General features: G+C 36.8%; 1 protein-coding gene across 5 annotated transcripts in view; it reads right to left on the bottom strand.

Moving 5' to 3' along the window:
• LOC121322915 (fibronectin type III domain-containing protein 3B-like) overlaps positions 1-18,833 on the bottom strand; it is a 240,282-nt gene that overhangs the window by 83,361 nt on the left and 138,088 nt on the right. For all 5 annotated transcript variants that reach the window (XM_041263510.1, XM_041263509.1, XM_041263513.1 and 2 more), the window contains one exon: positions 1,194-1,252. In XM_041263510.1, the coding sequence (XP_041119444.1) occupies positions 1,194-1,252 (59 nt within the window). The remainder of the gene's footprint in view (positions 1-1,193; positions 1,253-18,833) is intronic.

Here is an 18,833-nt window from a genome sequence, read left to right as displayed (position 1 = left end):
TTAATTTTATCAGAAATAAATGTAGTTCTTAAGTGTGATGCTGTATTCTTAATATCACAATACCATTTGAGAGAATCCGAGAGATACCGTATTGTACAGTAACTGTGTTTTTTATTACCACTATGAATTGTGGGGACCTACAAAATGTTTCACACTGGTCTGATACACAGTACCGGGATACTGAATACAATTTGGGGTACCATTGCACTTGTGGGACGGATTCCTCATTAAATAAAATCTATGGGTGTATTTGAAGGGGGGATTTTCAATGCAAGGAGTGGGGTGAAACTGGCAAGACAACGGTTATTTTTTACATAAGGCTAGTGAGACAACTTTTTAACATTTTTTTAACGTGATTTAAGCATGTACAGTTGATGAAACACTGCTCTCTGGCGGGCAATGTTTGCATTTCACAATTGACACATTCATAAATTACATTTTTAGGTGGACTGCTATATGTCTTTCTTTACTCTTGATGTAAGCCACTGTCACCTAACATAAAGAACTAGAGAAAGTAAGCAGAACAGAAATCAGGAATCCCTTTTCAGTCACAGACAAGTATTGTAAACTTGTAAAATGGTCTATCAGGGGAGGTACTGATGTATAGTGCAGACAAGTGAACTTTGATGGAGTGAATTACTTTTTCTTTATTACAACAGGGGATCACAATAATGAAGGGTGACCGAAGTTGTAACCTTTTGGTAGTGTCACCTTCCTGCTTGCAGGGAAACGAGCCTGTATAATCACTGCTGAATTGAATCGCTGCATATTGTATAACCCATGATTTCCTTTACTGTTACACAAGCTTGAAACCCCTAAGATACTGCTGATCTCTTTCTAAGCACTGTGTACACATACCAGTTTATCTGAATTGTCGAAAGAAAGAAATTCTACAAACCCAGTAATGTTTAACCCTGCTGTGGGTTAGATGCCAGACCTTGTAAATCATACAGATGGCTGTATTAGACAGATTACAAAGATGGCCATATTAGACAGATTACAAAGGTTACATTAATAGGTAATTAGTCTGTGGTTAAGTTTATATGCTTAGCCATAAATAAAGTAATTAGACCTTTTTTTTTTTTTTAATCCCACTCTCCACCTAGTAAATCCAAGTATGCTCTGGCATTTCTGTGATGTTTAATATGTATGTGTCTGTCTCTTTAAAGGAGACATGATTTGTGGAGACATACCTGTGGTTTCTCTATTCCTGTAAGCATGTCTTGAACTCTCTTGGTTTCTGAATCATGATCTGTGAAGAAAACAAATGAACAATTTCATAAGAATCCACTAGATGGTACCAATGATACTCAGAACAGCAGAAGCTGTACTTTTGACTCTTGATCGTTCCTGATGCTGAAACAAAATGTAAAAGTCAGAAAGGAAGTAGATCAGTACTAACCTTTAGTCCTATAGAGGCATTCTGTGTCAAATCAACCAAATTCAAAAGGTCTCCACACTTGTTTTGCATCTTATTTACATACTAATTGCATAATAGCTAGCTACCCAATTTTAAGGGTTGTTGTCCCCTAAACTATATCCTTAATTGGCGGCTGTTGTTTTACCTAATGAGATATTACATTAGAAGCAGGAAGCCTTTGTTAATTAATTCATGGGGGAATAAGCCCCATATTACCACATGTTACAGAACTGGGGAATCACCCTGGATTGCATAAAACAGCATGTGGTTATCCCAGGATTAGCCCTAAACAGTGGTTAATGCATTCCAGGGTGATTCGTCAGTGCTGTAAAATGCTCTAAAAAATAAAAATTAAAACTGTGGCTTATGCTATGGATCAAATCAACCCATTTGACCACATCATTGACTGAGTAATGTATTTCTCTTTTCTCATATGGAATCTCTTCTAAAAATGGGACCTGTTTAGTCATTTATAGTGACTCCTAATTTTCGATTGAGGCGAGATAGAGGGGTTTGTCAAATATCTACAACCAGGAGATCACAAAAACACAGAAAACAAAGTAATACATTTGACATATGGTTGATAAACTTGTAAAATATTTTGTATGCTGTGGTTTTCTGCTATCACATCTCTTAACAGTCTAGATCACAGATGTACATTTACTTGTATTGCTGAAAAATACTTTCTGTGGTTTACTGGCATGTAAGAACATTTTTAGTAGCTATTGTACTTGTCCTATTTTAGTCTAAATCTGGCAAACGTGTGCTGCTAGTAAAGTCTGTCGTTTTTTTGTTTTGTTTTGTTTTGTTTTAAATCCCAGAATAAGGAACCACAAGGAAACAAGTGGGCTCCCCTATCTTGAACCTTATTGTCAACACTGAAAATCCAAATACAGTCTAGAGATCCCTACTAGGTGCTTCTGATGGGGCATCTTGAATATCTTAGGACTCATTGTCTGACCACTTAGAGTCATCTTCCTTTTATTACACTGCCTCACACAACAAGAGACTGTTGTTTTAGTCCTTCCCTTGACCTCTCTGTACTTCCACGACTGAGTTATGGAAACAAAAGTATTCAAATGGAAGTAGAAAAAAAATAAATACATTCAAGGGAACCCATCAACACCAACTAGCAAACACATCTTTCCACACAAAAGTGCTAGTACTTCATCAGTTGGAGCATTCAGACAAAGAACAATACATGCATTCCAAGCATTTTGGAGATTCTTTTGTTATTATGTTTTCATTTTAAGTTATTCATTTCCATTACGCAAAATCTGATGTTGTCTGTAGTGTGGTAGCGGTCCAGAGAAAGTAGCTTTCTGAGAAGCAGATTTATAGCTTTACAAAAATCTCACTTCCAATATTGAAAATAATATATTTTTAACAGTCTTTATCTCATAAATAAAACCTTTTTTTTTTTTTTTTTACCCATGTTCCGTTCCCCACAAGTCCACAACATAGCGAAACACGGTACAAAATGCAGACTAAATTATTGTTTGTGTTTGTGGGTCACTGCACCTTTAAGAAAGGGATTTGATACATTTTAAGTGCCCTACAACTCCATGCATGTTGCTGTGATGCACTTGAAAGCTGTTATTTTAACAAACAAAGTTTATACTGGAGATAGGGATAAAGCATGCAAAAAAATGCAATGTAGGTAGACGATGTTATGATACTGGTTAAATACACAGACATCGGTGCCAAAAGAGACAACGACCCTGCTGTACTATTCCACAACGCACTCTGTTCAGCCTCCATGAGCAAAATATAAACAGGAAATTAAGGGAAAAAAAGCTCGGATTAACTGATCCCAAAGCATATTTCCAAGGTCATTTAAAATGCCCCCCCCCAACTCGTCAATTTTAATCACTGTTGCTAAATTGCCTAATTGTTTGTTTGTTTTTCTCAGGAGCTTTTATCTGGTTGCTTGATATATATTTGTCTCAATGACAGATTGAAATAAAGGTTTGGTTACTGGATTTGATATGGAGAACATATGTACGTCTTATTGGACATATGACACTGATTAGGAATGACCGGTGTGATGTCACAGCAACGTGACACTGAATTGACCTCCAAATTGACAACCATTTAATTAGTCACTTATTTAATGCCATTGGTACTTTTCATCTTCTCATGTGGTATGTCATCCATCATTTTTATTGAGAACGTTTATCCAACTAACATGGACTTTATTGAAAAACAGTTTCCTTTCTAAGAATGTATTATTATTATTATTATTATTATTATTATTATTATTATTATTATTATTATTATTATTATTATTATTACGTCTCTTAAGAAGCTTCCACTGAGTTCTGGGGCTGCTGTTCGGTTCCCAATATATCTTTATAGAAGAGCCATTCCACTTTGGACCATGTTGTCATGGTTACCGGCAATACACCGCTGTGCAATAGATGGGGTTGGCACTTATAAAAACATATTGTCTAATATAGCTCACATTATATAGACTGTCTAAAAGAAAAGTAATGTGAAGCTTTGATTTTACTCTTTAAATTAACCTAAGGTACACAAACATTGCAAATGAGTTGCACCTAATCTCTTGTTTGCACCAGAAAATGGCAGATAAGTCACTTCTCGGACACAGCATGACAGCTCTGCTTTGTTACTTTGGCTATTTAAGCTGCAATTTACTGTTGCTGAGGGAAATCATTCGGTTGATTTGCCACTTTATTGCCACACACACTCAAATGATATTCATGTAGCAGCTTGGATAAATTAAATATAGTATTCATGAAGTTGCAGTAACAACATTGCTGAAAAGCAGAACATTACAATTTGCGCTGCTATATATAAGAGTTAGCCATGAAAAAATGACCTACCGTGCCTACAGAAAGTCTACAGCCCCTTTAAATGTTCACCTTTTGTTGCCTTATAGCCTGAAATTAAAATGCATTAAAATAGTTTTTTTTTTTTTTCATTTATCTACACATCCTACCCCACAACTTCCAAGTGACAAAAAATATTTTAGAAATTTGTAGAAAATTAATTAAAAATAAAAACTGAAATAGCTTGGTTGGATAAGTGTCCACCCCCCTTTGTAATAGCAATCCTAAATTAGCTCAGGTGTAACCAATCACCTTCAAAATCACACACCAAGTTAAGTGGCCTCCACCTGAGTTAAATTGTAGTGATTCACATGATTTCAGGATAAATTCAGCAGTTCCTGTAGGTTCCCTCTGCTGGGTAGTGCATTTCACAGCAAAGACTTAACCATCAGCACCAAGGCGCTTTAAAAAGAACTCTGTAACAAAGTTGTTGAAAGGCACAGATCAGGGGATGGATATAAAAAAATATCAAAGGCCTTGAATATCCCTTTGAGCATGGTCAAGACGATTATTAAGAAGTGGAAAGTGGATGGCACCACCAAGACCATGCCTAGATCAGGCCATCCCTCCAAGCTAGATAACCAAACGAGAAGGAGACTGATCAGAGATGCTACCAAGAGGCCAAGAGCTACAGGCTTTTATGGCCAAGACTGGTCAGTGTACATGTGACAACAATATCCCAAGCGTTCCATAAAACTGGCCTGTATGGTAGGGTAGCAAGAAGGAAGTCTTTACTCAAGAAAGCCCATCTTGAATCCCATTTGAAGTATGCAAAAAACACTTGGGGCTAGAGATTCTCTAGCCATGTGGCAAAAAGTTTTGTGGTCTGACGAAACTAAAATGGAATACCTAATTCAAGCATTCAAAATTCTAAAAGGTATTGACAGTGTCGACCCAAGGGACTTTTTCAGCCTGAAAAAAGAAACAAGGACCAGGGGTCACAAATGGAGATTAGACAAAGGGGTATTCAGAACAGAAAATAGGAGGCACTTTTTTACACAGAGAATTGTGAGGGTCTGGAATCAACTCCCCAGTAATGTTGTTGAAGCTGACACCCTGGGATCCTTCAAGAAGCTGCTTGATGAGATTCTGGGATCAATAAGCTACTAACAACCAAACGAGCAAGATGGGTCGAATGGCCTCCTCTCGTTTGTAAACTTTCTTATGTTCTTATGTTCTTAAGGAACTTTCTGGCCTAAATGCAAAGGGTTATGTTTGGCGCAAACCCACCACAGTGTGCAGTATGGTGTGTAGATAAGTGGAAAAAAAATCCTAATTTAAATGCATGAAACTCTGAGGCACTGACACAACAAAATGTAAAAAAAGTTCCGGGAGGTGTTGACTTTCTATAGGCACTGGATATGTGTGTAAACTAACAAAGGCCTCAACTCTCTAGGGCAATGGTTTTCAATCCTGGTCCTCGCATGCCCCCACCAGTCCACGTTTTTGTTTTAAACAAAAACCATATATGTTTTAAAAAATGCACTTTAAAAAAACACGACAGTTGGGGGTACTTGAGTACCAGCTTGCCCTATTAAATGAACTGAATCTCCAATAAAAAAATAAAAAAAACTCAAAACAAACAACAGGTTAACACAGTGTGCGCTCCAATAGAATTCCATTTAAAACAAACTACTTTGGTACAAAACATTAAACACACACACACACAAAAAAAAAAAAAAAAAAAACTAAAAGGGAGGATAAAAATGTTTTGTGCCGTGCTACATAATTGCTTAGCAACTCCTTTTTTTTTGTTGGTATTATTATTTTTTGTTTTTAATTGTCCCTGTACTGTTGTAAAAGGGTTTTACAATGACACGCTCACCTTTGTTTACAGAAGCTGCATTCAAACAATGGAGGTGGCCTGCAAGCTGGTGTAAAGTGTTGTTCAAACAAATATCCAAATCTATGCATGAAAAAAAAAAAATATATATATATATATATATATGTATATATATAATATATATATATATATATATATATATATATATATATATATATATATATAATGACAAATAAACACTTGTCTCTGAGCTATCTGTATTGCATTCATTTTGATTAAGTCAAGCTTCCCTGCTGTTTATTATTTTAGTAAACACATACACACACGCACACACACATACAAACACACTTAGACACCTTGGCCTCTACGCAGGTTCATGGAGTGATAGCCAAGGCTTTCAAATCCATTTTCTCCCTCAGCTATGTAATAATCTTGTTTTTACAAGCCTGTGCAGAGAATCTTTAAAATCAGCTTGGTCTGTATTCAAATATCATCCTTTACTTCATGGATGTTGCTGATCTGTAGAGTGCATTGGTTACTTGTTGTGTGTAAAAACTATAATATATCTCCTACCAGGCTACTTTGGTTCTCTGTCACAGGTATGCAATTGTGTGTCCAACATCCTGTGTTGGCTGCTCAGTACAATAAGTATTTACATTGCCGCTATGACATGGAACCTGTTTCTCCTCAGCAGTGTGACAGCAGGTGCTTTATGAAATAACTTAATGTCCTAATAATTATAAATTCTCATTGCTCCATAGGTCCCAACAATGGACTCTGATGACACATTTTAGTTTATTTGTTTTCAAACGCCTGAAGACAGCTTGTGCCACTTGATAGGAACTAATTTTTTTTTTTTTTGTTGCAGCAGGGAAAGAGTGAAATACTGTAACAGAATGATTGTTATTATGTACTTGCCTTCACCACTTATTCAACTGTTCAGCTAAGAGTGCACTACTGCAGCTCAGACTATCCATATCCAAAAGAAAACAGTCAAGGTCTAACATGTTTGTGATGATGATGTTAAAGAAAATGTGATGTACCACAAAGGCAGATACCTTTTAAGCATTTGAAGGACAACAGTTAAATATGTTGGAGTTGAATTACTGTTCGGCATGGCAAAGTTATTGACAGATTTTTACACATGTAACATTGTTTCAAGAGCATTTTGAACTAAAACATAGTCAGAAACAAATGTATATTATAACTGGCAAGTACTTACAGGCTGGCACAGAAATGAACACCCTTTTTCCCAGGAAAGTTGCCTTGCGCATGTGGTAAGCAAATGTGATGAAAGAGAGATAATGGGAAAAGACAGAGATGGTGGAATGAGGCAAGAGAGACAAGAAGAGCTTTGACAGACAAGAGAGAGACTGACTTGGCTAGACAGTAGGCTGTAGGATGCAGGAAACCCTGTGATATTTACTGTTTAAACAAATCCTCCGTTCCAGGGCAGTAACATCATGGTGATGGCTCTGCATCTGGTTCTCAATCTGTGCTGTCCACTTGCACTACAGCCAGCCATAACACATTGCACTCTTTCAGCCCCCCTCTTTCTCGCTCAAAGATGAGCCCCAGGGCCTGATTCACTTCGCTTTACCCCACACTGTATTCAAAGACAAATCCAGAACTCTAAAACGTCAATGTAAAACCTTAAAAACACAAAGGGTTTGATGTGATCAACCATTATCCCTTAGTGACAACAGAGAGCTTTTATTACAGTCTTTTACATGACCGGGAATTATCCTGGGTTGCATTAAGCACCTACCCCTGGCTATCCCACGACTGACCCTCAACAGGATGTTAATGAAGTCCAGGGTGAATCCCCAGGGCTGTATTATACATAAATAAGTTAATCAAATCAACCCGATTAGTCAAGTGGACAAGCGATTTAAGACACGATGAAACTTCCTCTAAGTTGTACATTTTTACATATTTTAAGAGTAAACATTTTCAGACTATTCCCATGGATAAAAAGTATCACTTTTGTTAGCCTAGAACAAAGAAGGATTAGGGGCTGTAAAAGTAAAAGTTAGCTGTAGTGCTGTGAAGAGACCAGGACCTGCAGATATTGAAACTGAGTGGAGAGAGACTTGGGTCAAAAGATATGATGCATTTTATTTCCACAGAGAATGGGGAGTGTTTGGAATGGGTTACAAGGCCAAGTTGTTGCTGGTGAGTTAGTGAGATCCTTTAAAAGTGAAACAGACAAAGTTCTTGACTGGATCAGCTACAGTCGATGCTACCGAAGCGGGTTAATGACAATTGGGATTTCTGTTTAAATGGGATACAACTCTGGGAGACGGTTCTTCCCAGTGCTATTTATGTTGTTTAATTAGGATACAGTATTTTCAAATTATGAACAGAGATAGCTTTTCAGAGCAAGACAGGTTTGTGTAGCACAGTGCAGTGATTACCATGTGACCTGCGTAAACCGCTTGGAACTCCTGAAGGAGCTAGAGTCTCGGGCTGCTGTGGCAAAGAAAGTTGGCCTATCAACATCGCAGGTGCCTCGCCTTGTGATAAGATGGGATTTAATTATTTTTAATTTCATGTAGAAATAAAAAAACAGTGATTCATTTTGTTTAGGGAAATAAAAAAAACAATTTACTTGTATTTTAAATGATGTCTTTAACATGTATTAATAATGTGCTGTAATTCCTTTTTCTCAAATGCCTTTAATTGGGACATCCACTTATTCGGGATAGTTTTACTTCTCCTGAATCATCCCCATAAAGCGGCACCGACTGTAACAGGAACCGGACAAAAATAGATTTGTCAGATTACATCCTGTCATTTGAAGCCTTTCTTATGTTCTAATGTGCATAACTGTGCATTATGAATGTGTAATGTCCGACCATTTCATTGACCATTCTGAATTTTTCTGACGTACCTTTAAGTACAATGGTTTTGAAACTGGACAAGATATAAATGACAAGTTATACGTATACAGTTTACTGGGCTTCATTGCATTGTTGTGTTAAACTCTGTATATCTGGTTCAGGCAGCTCCCGATTGGTGCACTCTGCATGGAGTGCAGGATGTACCCTATAGCCTGAAGGTTGTCGGTTCGAATCCGTGGACAGCAGTTCCCAGGGGGCAGTGCACAATTGGCCTAGTGCTGCTCGAAGTGGGGAGGGCTTAGGTCGGCCAGGGTGTCCTCAACTCACCACACACCAGCAACCCCTGTAGACTGGCTGGGCCCCGGCAAGCCGTCCTCCAAGCAGCCCAGAGCTGCGTGGTACTCAGATGCTGTAGCTCTGAGGTAGCTGCATGGCAGGGCTGCAGAGCAAAAAGAAGTGGACGGCTGATGGCACACGTTTCGGAGGGCTTGTGTGTCATCTTCATATCTCCTGAGTCAGTGTGAGGGTTGCAGTGGTGAGTCAAGCTTACGAATTGGGCATTTCAAATTGGGGAGGAAATGGGGTAAAATACAATTGGTGATTCCAAATTATATATATATATATATATATATATATATATATATATATATATATATATATATATATATATATATATATATATATATATATATATAGCCTCACCTGCTGTTTTCTTTGCCCTGTGTTTCTTAATAAACTAAACCATGTTTCCAGTGCACTGGGAGTTTTGGTCCCCTTAAGGTTATTCCTACAGTATGTGGATTATAAAATCCCATGCAGATCAAAGCTACCACAAAGACGTACTTTTGATTAATTAGTCCGGCCAGCTTCCTGGCTCTGGGAATCTGTTGTTCCGATCTCAAGAGACACTGGATTCGGATGTCTTTACTACTCACAGTCCTGCAAATAGTTAGAAGTGATTCTGAGCTGGACATGACAATTTCTAGTACTGACTAAATGAGCCATCTGGACTCTTTCTGATTTAAAAACATGAATATACAGACACCAAACACTTTTAGAAGAGATGAGTTTAAACCCATTGAGACTAAAGTATGTCCAACCTAAGTTCTAGAGAGACCAATAAAAACTGTAAACATATACATATATGTGTGTTTTAGGATATTCCCTTCATCAGTCTTATTACACTGGGACATTAGCCGACAGTTCCTTGAATGGACTAACGGGTAAATTTAATCAACCTACAGTATATCTGCCTGGAAAAGCCACAGCTGGATTTCATTCTACAGGCTGATCAAATCAACTGCTTAGTTTCCTATAGTTTTACTTCAAAGGTCACATTTTCCAAACTATCATTTCTTTGTCCAAAGTGATTTATAATCTGATTGTAATATTATCTAATTGTATCTGTAATATATAGTAACATTTCATTGTCCAAAGTGATTTATAATCTAATTGTAATATTATCTAATTGTATCTGTAATATATATATATATATATATATATATATATATATATATATATATATATATATGTGTGTGTGTATGTATATGTGTGTGTGTGTGTGTGTGTGTGTATATATATATATATATATATATATATATATATATATATATATATATATATATATATACACACACACACACACACACACACACACACACACTCACACAGAATTTGAAGATCCCAACAATCAGTGTATTTAGGAAAACTTAATGCAGCACGCTCCAGATAACTCAATAGGAGGACTAGGCACAGCCCAAGTCTGGTCCAGGTTAGCAGCCAAAACCAACAAAGCGCTTGGCATCAGTCACCTTTCTAACACATTCAGCATGTCAGAACAACAGCCTCAAACTGCCCTCTTTTTTAGATAACTGTAGGCCTGCCTTAGACCTGTAGCTGTTTAACAAATAACAACTGTTCTGTGTGTTTTTACTCTTGACAAGCCGGGTTATGGGGTTTAAGACTTGTTTTAGAGCTATCTACTATTTCAATTAGATCACAAAGGAACACATCAGACAATGTTAATGATACCCAGTGTCATTAAACTACCCTCCTCCAAACATATTGCACACCCAGCACCAGACTGACACCTACATGTATACCGCCTGGGGAAGTGTGCTGGGTTTGTGTTGTCTGTTTTATTCACTCAAACCAGATGTTTACTAAATACATTCCTATTTGAATAGATAATCATCTGCTCACTGAAATACATGCAAGTCAGCCATCTCTCAAGAGCAGTGGTACCCCCAAATCAGTTTTCGAGGAATGATGTAGATTGGTGGTTGGACATTTGTTTCCTGTTAAGCCCACTTGAACCCCATGCTATATCGCTTATACAAAACTGTAAAAAAAAACAAAAAAAAAACACACACATTTGAAGTGTTCAGGGTGAGGGGGTGACTGGTAATAGATAACATTAAATGCTGATATGAAGATTCTTCTGTGACCAAAAGGTTGGCTATTGCCTCATGTCTCGATCCCTCTACAAAAGCAAGGTTTCCTTTACGGAATATGGTAAAAACGGTAGCGTCTGAGGTTTGAGAGTCTGAAAGAAAAAAAAGAAGGTGCCAAATACTTGAATAATATAGCAAGGCTGTTTTTACATTTCTATTACTCCTTTTAGTCAGTATTCCAGACAGACGGTAAATAAGAGGCTGTACCTCCTGGTAAAAAGAGACTGAGGTCTGGAAGCCAGATATGCATTCCAGCTGAGCAAGTTTAGAGCAATAATTAGTTACATTATCATGACTTGATGGATAATCTGTTTTGTCTTGATTATTTATCGTACAGAAAAAAAGTATAATCATGTTTCTAACAGTCATCTAAACTTAAAAAGCATCAGTGCCAATGCAACAAATGCTAATACTTCTTTCTTCCTGTAGACAACATATTTGTCATAAAAGGGTGGTGTAAAGTGCCATGTAATTAAACTGGACATTGGGAAATTACATTCATTTGGTCTACTGTGAGAGAGATCTGTGGTATGGCTTTATTTTAGAAAGCCAACTAACAAAAGGCTGGCAGAGAAAGGGGGAAAAAGTTGTTTAAGACTAAATGAACTACAAACTAGTAGTGAGAAAGTCAGAATTAAGTTAAAGCATAAAGTCAGGATTATTGTGGTAAACTGAACATTTTATTACCATCCAACCCTACCCCATTTCCACTACAAAATCAGACGAGACCGAGTAGCTCAACAAGTAACCTGGGGCTGTATGCAAGAGGTTGTTTGAATTCATTAAAAGGGCTAAGATGCTCTACTTTCTATCAGTCTTATGCTACTTTCTGTGTTCTAGGTCCCAGGACAGTGCAGCGGTCATTAAAAGTATAAATAAAACACTTGTGTATCTATTTTTTGCCTTTGTTTAAATAAGTATGCAGTTGTTTGTATGTCTTGATTAGACAGCCCATTCAGGGGTCAAAATATGTGCTTCTCAAATGAAGCAGAAATTAAAAAATCAACCTTAGTGTGTTAAAAATAAATTCTACAATGGCTTTGGTAATCAGTTGCATATTGTTAGTCCACACAAGTCAATCTGGATATGCGTAATGCCTGTCTTCATATGCTACTCAAATCGGGAGACTTTGTTTTTCAGCTTATTATTGCAGGAAAAAGAATCTATTTTAATTAAAAATCTTTAAACAGACAGCACCCACTTGTGAACGTTAAGAAGTGGCAATACCATAAAGCTCTAATAGATTCAACTATCATAAATTATCGTAAACTATCAAACATGCTTTTCAGTGAAAAAAGTAGCTATATATATATATATATATATATATATATATATATATATACGGAATATGATATATATATATATATATCATTAGAATTTACTTGAAAACGTTACTTTTGCATTTGTTTGCACTTAGTGTTCAAATACAGTGGTTTACAATGCATTATGACCAATCGATGCAATATATTTACAAAATGGCATGTGTTTTTGGTTAAACGCTAAGTAAAATATTATGTTTTGGATATTTATTGTTATCTACTGTTTAAACTTGTAAAGCTTTAAAGCCTGGCTCAAATGAAATGTGTTTTGTGGTCTAAGATAAGCCCCTAATGCACAACACAAAAACAGTACACACAAATCATTCATAACTGGCAGTCCGGCCTTGAGGGAGGACCAGGCCTGAATGGTCGAGAGTGGACTGTTCCGTTCAGGACTGAAGTGCTAGCATATTTGACATTTTCCTAATAAGTTAATAAGCCATTTAACAAATCAAGCAAGGGACAATTGGCTGTTGATTCGGTTGGGTTTTGTTCACAATCTATTCTTTGCAAGGAGTTGCTGCATCTTCCCTGTACAGAGACCAACTGGAAGGAAGGAATATTCAAGAATAACAGAGTGACCTAACAAGAAGATAAAAAAAGAAAGACACTCTGTACTGAGTTCCAGAGAGGTTTTTCTTTTTCAACTCTGAATAGCACAGATTTCATGTGCTCACCAGCTGTGGACCCTAACCCTCCTTAACAATTAAGCCTTGCTCCACTCCACGAGAATTTAGAAACTCTTTTCTTCACTATGCTGTTTGAGTTGACTCTGAAAGGCACATCTTTACTGCAGGGACACAAGATTTCTTCCCCTTGAGACCTGCTTCCCACTACATCACCAAGTGAGCCAGATACACATGCATGATTGAAGACATTGTCGGAACATTTGTCATAGTTTCTATTAGCTTTACTAAATGCTTGGGCTCCTCTTGCAACCTTCTCAAAAACTATATATTTATAGCTACAGCGAGTGGGGCAGTACAACAAGGATCATTAAACTTTTGATAAGCTACCTCTGCTAGATAGCAATCAAACAAATGTATTTGACAGAACAATTATGATAAAAATCATGTTCTGTACAACAACATGCAGGATAGCATGTCAAAGATAAAGCTGTTAATCTTGCTGGTGGTAAAGTAAGGGTGCATTGGAAGATGGCAGGGGTACAGCATTGGTTTATAATGGTGAACATCTCCACACCTGGACTTCATTTATATCTACCTATAATTCCTTTGTGTATATGTGAAGGGGTACTCCCCGCCCCTGTGCATATTATTATTATTATTAATAATATTATTATTATTATTATTATTATTATTATTATTATTATTATTATTATTATTATTATTAATGTATATATGATGGCGAAAAGCACATATTGTTTGTCGGGACGAGCTAGGTGGTGTCCGCCATTATTTGTTTTGGTTTTTTAAATGTGACCAAGGGATAATAAGATAATTATTTGCTAGTTAATCACCTGGTCACCACTATAAAGACCTGCAGCTTTGGCTGCAATGGGTGGTGTTCGGTGAGTGGAGAATGGGAGTAAAGAGGAGGTAAAGAAAGAAAAACTAAAAAGTAAACAATTGCTACTCATGCTGGCTTTACACCAGCACAGTAAGTGCTTGTATTAGCGTTTTGTTTGTCTGTTTATTTTGGCCCACGTGCCCTTTTGTTTTGTATCAGTGTTTTGTTTTGTTTAAACCTTTTGTTTTGTAAATAAGCGCACCACAGCGCAATTGTACCCCAGTTTGCTATTGTTGTATTGCATTCATTTCCTGGCTGACATCACCACACATGCTATGAAAACACTTCAACAGTAGATGTTGTGCTTATTTAGTGGTTATAATGCAGACATGTATTGTATGCTGAAGCAGGCTCTCTGATCAAGTGTTGCTGCTTTTCTGTCAGACTATGTTTTAAGAAATAAGATCTCTAAATGTGTAAGAAAGCAACAGGGTTAATCCGAGAGAGTGCTACAGACGGATTGTTAGAAATTCTCTAAATACATTAAAATCTAAAGTGAGAAGTATATTAAATAAATAGGTACTCTTTCCTTCCTTCTTCATTACTGCTACCTTCTGAATGGTCTGCATAGAGGCAACATGCTGAGGCAGCTGACACAGTTTAGTTATTCATTGGTCACAGTTTATGACTCAAGGTGGCAGGCTTCATATACTCTTACACAGCCACTGAAAGACCTATTTTATAAAGATGAGTGGCAACACAGTTTACATTTGAATTCTGTATAAAGGGCTTTCATAAAATGAAACCTTTGGTCGACACTTCAGTAGTTTCTGGATATATGGGCAACACAAAGTCATAACACACTAACAATCAACATAAATGATACTAAACAAATTTCTGGCATTTAAAAGCTTCAGATTTACAACTATGATTATTAATTATATAATATAGAGCAAACAAATGTCACTGGAGCAATTTCCAAATACATTAACTCAAATATAGATATTTCTTTTTTCTTTCTTTTTTTTTTTTTTTTACAAACTTTGTTAAACATGTTTGTTTTTGTTACTGAGCAACCATGGTTTTTGTAATCACTGAGTTTTCGGAATGTCATGGAAAGGGGTTGAGACAATTTCATTTTTTTCAAAATAAACCCATCAGATTACAAATGTAAAATATGAAAAAAGAGTCTTTGCCACAAGTCAGTAGATATGATTGAGGCTTCTGGTAATTTCCACTGAGGGGGTACAGTATAAGAAGCACAGGTGTCAATGTTATGTGTATTGTTCTGTGTTGCAGTGAATAGAGACAACACTGGAAGATGCAATTTATTCTATGAAACACAAAGCCAGGGTGATTAGCCAGAACAGGACAGCAGGGTAGGGAACCAGGATAAAAAAAGAGCACAAGACCTCTGTAAAGACAAGGATTATGAAAAGTTTGGGAATGAGAAGAGGTTGTTTGGTCCATCAACAACCATCTCTTCATAGCACAGCATTGGTCGCTACTAAGCGGAGCTAGTTTTGTAGCACAGAATGTAAATGTTTTGTTAACGTTTGTAATTCTTTAGATGATACTACTTGACCTGGTAGGCTATTCCATGCATTTATTAAAGAAAGTGTTTCCTACCTGTACTCTGCCTCTGTTTACCATCTTGTCCTACTCTGTGCTAAACTCTCTGTGCTGAGCAGGAACTTGGGTTAACTTTTATCTGCAGTATAACATTTAGGATTGTACAAACTTCAATTAAGTCCTCCTTTCCATACTAAAGGCTGAAGAAATGTAATTATTTTAACTTGTCTAAATTTCCTTCTCTGTGCCTTCTTAAATGCAACAATATGAAGTAACCAAAACTGGACACAGTATTTAAAAGGATGCAAGCTTTCTTTGTATTTTGAAAAATAAAAGTTACTTGTTTTTATTTGACACATGTGATAGATTATTGGAACAAAATTCAGTTTCCCAGAATTGTCCGTAATAACCATGAGCTGTACTGACAAAAGAATACATTTTTATGTGACATGTCTGTTAAGGCTATCCCAGTTTTTCTTGCTCTTTTTGAGAAACCATACATGTGATGACCTTTGTTTGTTTTTTATAGTTGTTTGAGCCACACTAGAAGATGTATTACATTAAAACAGTTACTGAAATGTCTTGCTGCCATGTGAGTAACATTTCATCAGCAGTAGACTTGGTTTGAATCATTAAATAGATATATTTTCTTTGATTTAATTTTTACCACTTTAAAATGAGAGGGGACCCATTACTCTACTTTTGAGACCCTTCAATTTAATATGGAAATAAATTCTCTGAGCACTATTTTAAGTGCTTAACTTTAGCTATGTGCCAAGTTTCCATATATCACTGGTGCCCCTGCCCTCCTCATGACTATTACCGGAGTATAGCATTCAAGACCAGTTTTCAAGTACCTCTTCATAGATTCACCTAGTCAAAAACAGCAATGGTCAAAACTCGACTGTCCTATGAGCCTACAAATCAAGCTGGTCTTTTCTTCCCAGTGGCGATTTTCAGCTCAGTACAATACAATACAAAATGTCACTGGCTGAGGAGCTTAACAATTCAGCACATTTCTGAGGCTCGTTATAGTAAAGCTAGTCATGGTAATGGCACAATCCTTAAGGTCTGCTCATAATTCAAATATATCGTGATAGCAATGTATTGTTAAAAACATTTGTCTAATTGCTCACAAAGTTAAATACAACACTTTGGCAACCTTTTTTTTTTAAATTTTTTTTTAAACCTACTAATACAGTGGGATCACAGCATCACCAATACAGGCAACACAATGGATAAGGAACCAGAGACTCTAGTACAGTAGCACATATAGTACTGATAAGGCATCACGGAACTGCAATGGATTAACAGGGTATTCACTGCGATATCATTGGTATGTTTCCACTTTTCACTGTAAAGACAATTTGGTAACAGGAAGTGACAGATATAGATATCTCCCAGTGCTTCAACATGTGGTTCTCAAGGGGCTTGTATTTGGATTTTAAGGTATTTCAATAAATCTGATGATATAGCCCAGTATAAGAGTAATACGCTCCCTGACCACTTGAGTGTCAGATTCCATTGGAATCCATGGTGCTGTGCTCTAACAAGGTTAAGACAGGTTTCCGTGGTTACAGTCTTACAGAATGCCCTAAAGCTGAGCACAGGAAGCAGTAGCTACATAAAAATAGTATTTATGTGAGTGCGTACAAGTGTTTTAATACCAAAGGCACCCAGACATGGATAGAAAATTCTGCCCTCCCATTGTCCTGTGCTGTACAGCATGTCCTGGCTAGTTGTTGTGGACAGACAGTGTTTCACATTTATTTGACATTGTTATAATACAAACAAAAAGCAACAAGATTAAACTCATGCCAAGACCTTGAATGCCTCCAATATCCAGTTAGGTCAGAATTTAAAAAAAAAAAAAGAACACTTGCTCTGCTCTGAAAGGATCTCTTTTTAATTATATTGCTTTTTAATTACAGTCCTCCTGAACACACATGCTCAAGTGAAGCTATCACAGTCATGTAACCAAAAGTATTTCTGCTACGAACACCAGCCAAAACTATGGTTGGTTGTTTTCCCAATTCAGGCTTTGTTTTGTACTAAAAACTTTTAAAAGCTAACAAAATGACCAACCGTGTGGCAGCTACATATTGAAGGGATACATTTTTATATTCAAATGCCTCTTTTTCTAGCTCTTTTTGTGCTTGTCATTTTTAGTCTTCTGTGACACAGTGCCATCAGGCTCCATGAAAGCTTTTCATAATCCTTCATAATCCTGACCTTAACATCGCCAGTCTGGGGCTTTTCTCTAATCCATACTGTGATACTGAACTGCGTGTCATGTTGACAAACACACAAACCTAGGTCTCCAGAGGTGAAAGGTAGGGGGGTCTAGTGAAAGCCAACTGTGCCACATAGCCCCTCTTTTCAGCTACTTTCTAAGGGAGAAATTGTTACCTGTGTGTTTCTACACCAGTCATTTATAGGGATCCCACAGCACCATCCCTTGGCAGGCACAGCTACAGTGTTAAGAGACAGCTAGGGGTCTGACAGAATCACATCACTGGATGCTGGCTTTATTTCCATGCCAGCTCTTATTACACACATATATTTAACATAATATGTTGCTAGAAACCTCACATAAAATATATAAGTTCTAACAGCAGTAGCCAGGTTCATTGTGTGTGAGGGCATGTGCACACAAGAAGTGTACATGGCAGTGTCTTTCTGATTGTGCCGTATTTGTGAGTGTGTTACACAAATAATGTTACAAAGCAGCTCAAAGACCATCTGTTATTCCTTTTTAACATTACTAGTATGTCTAGGCTTCTAGCTAAAGTGTATAGAGACAAATCTTTGTTTGCAATATGATATATTATCTGTTCATACTGTTGGCAAAACTCACTGTGTAGACATGAATCATATCCCCCAGTGAAATCATTTTATTTGAGTAAGCATGAACGACAAGGATATAAATGAAGTGTACGGTCTACTGCCATGGACACACTGAACTTTAGAAGACAGCTAATAAAAGTGCTTTGAAACACGCTTCCGTATGTCAATAAAACACGAAAGAAAAGATTATTCTTATTTTAAAAGGTCTATTAAAATACAAGTCACTTGAGTAAAAAAAAAAACAAAGACAATAATTCTATTCCTTTTTTTTCTT

This window comes from Polyodon spathula, chromosome 11 (genome assembly GCF_017654505.1).
Source record: "Polyodon spathula isolate WHYD16114869_AA chromosome 11, ASM1765450v1, whole genome shotgun sequence".
In the NCBI taxonomy this organism is placed as follows: domain Eukaryota; kingdom Metazoa; phylum Chordata; class Actinopteri; order Acipenseriformes; family Polyodontidae; genus Polyodon; species Polyodon spathula.
This window is presented reverse-complemented; position numbering and strand designations above follow the sequence as displayed.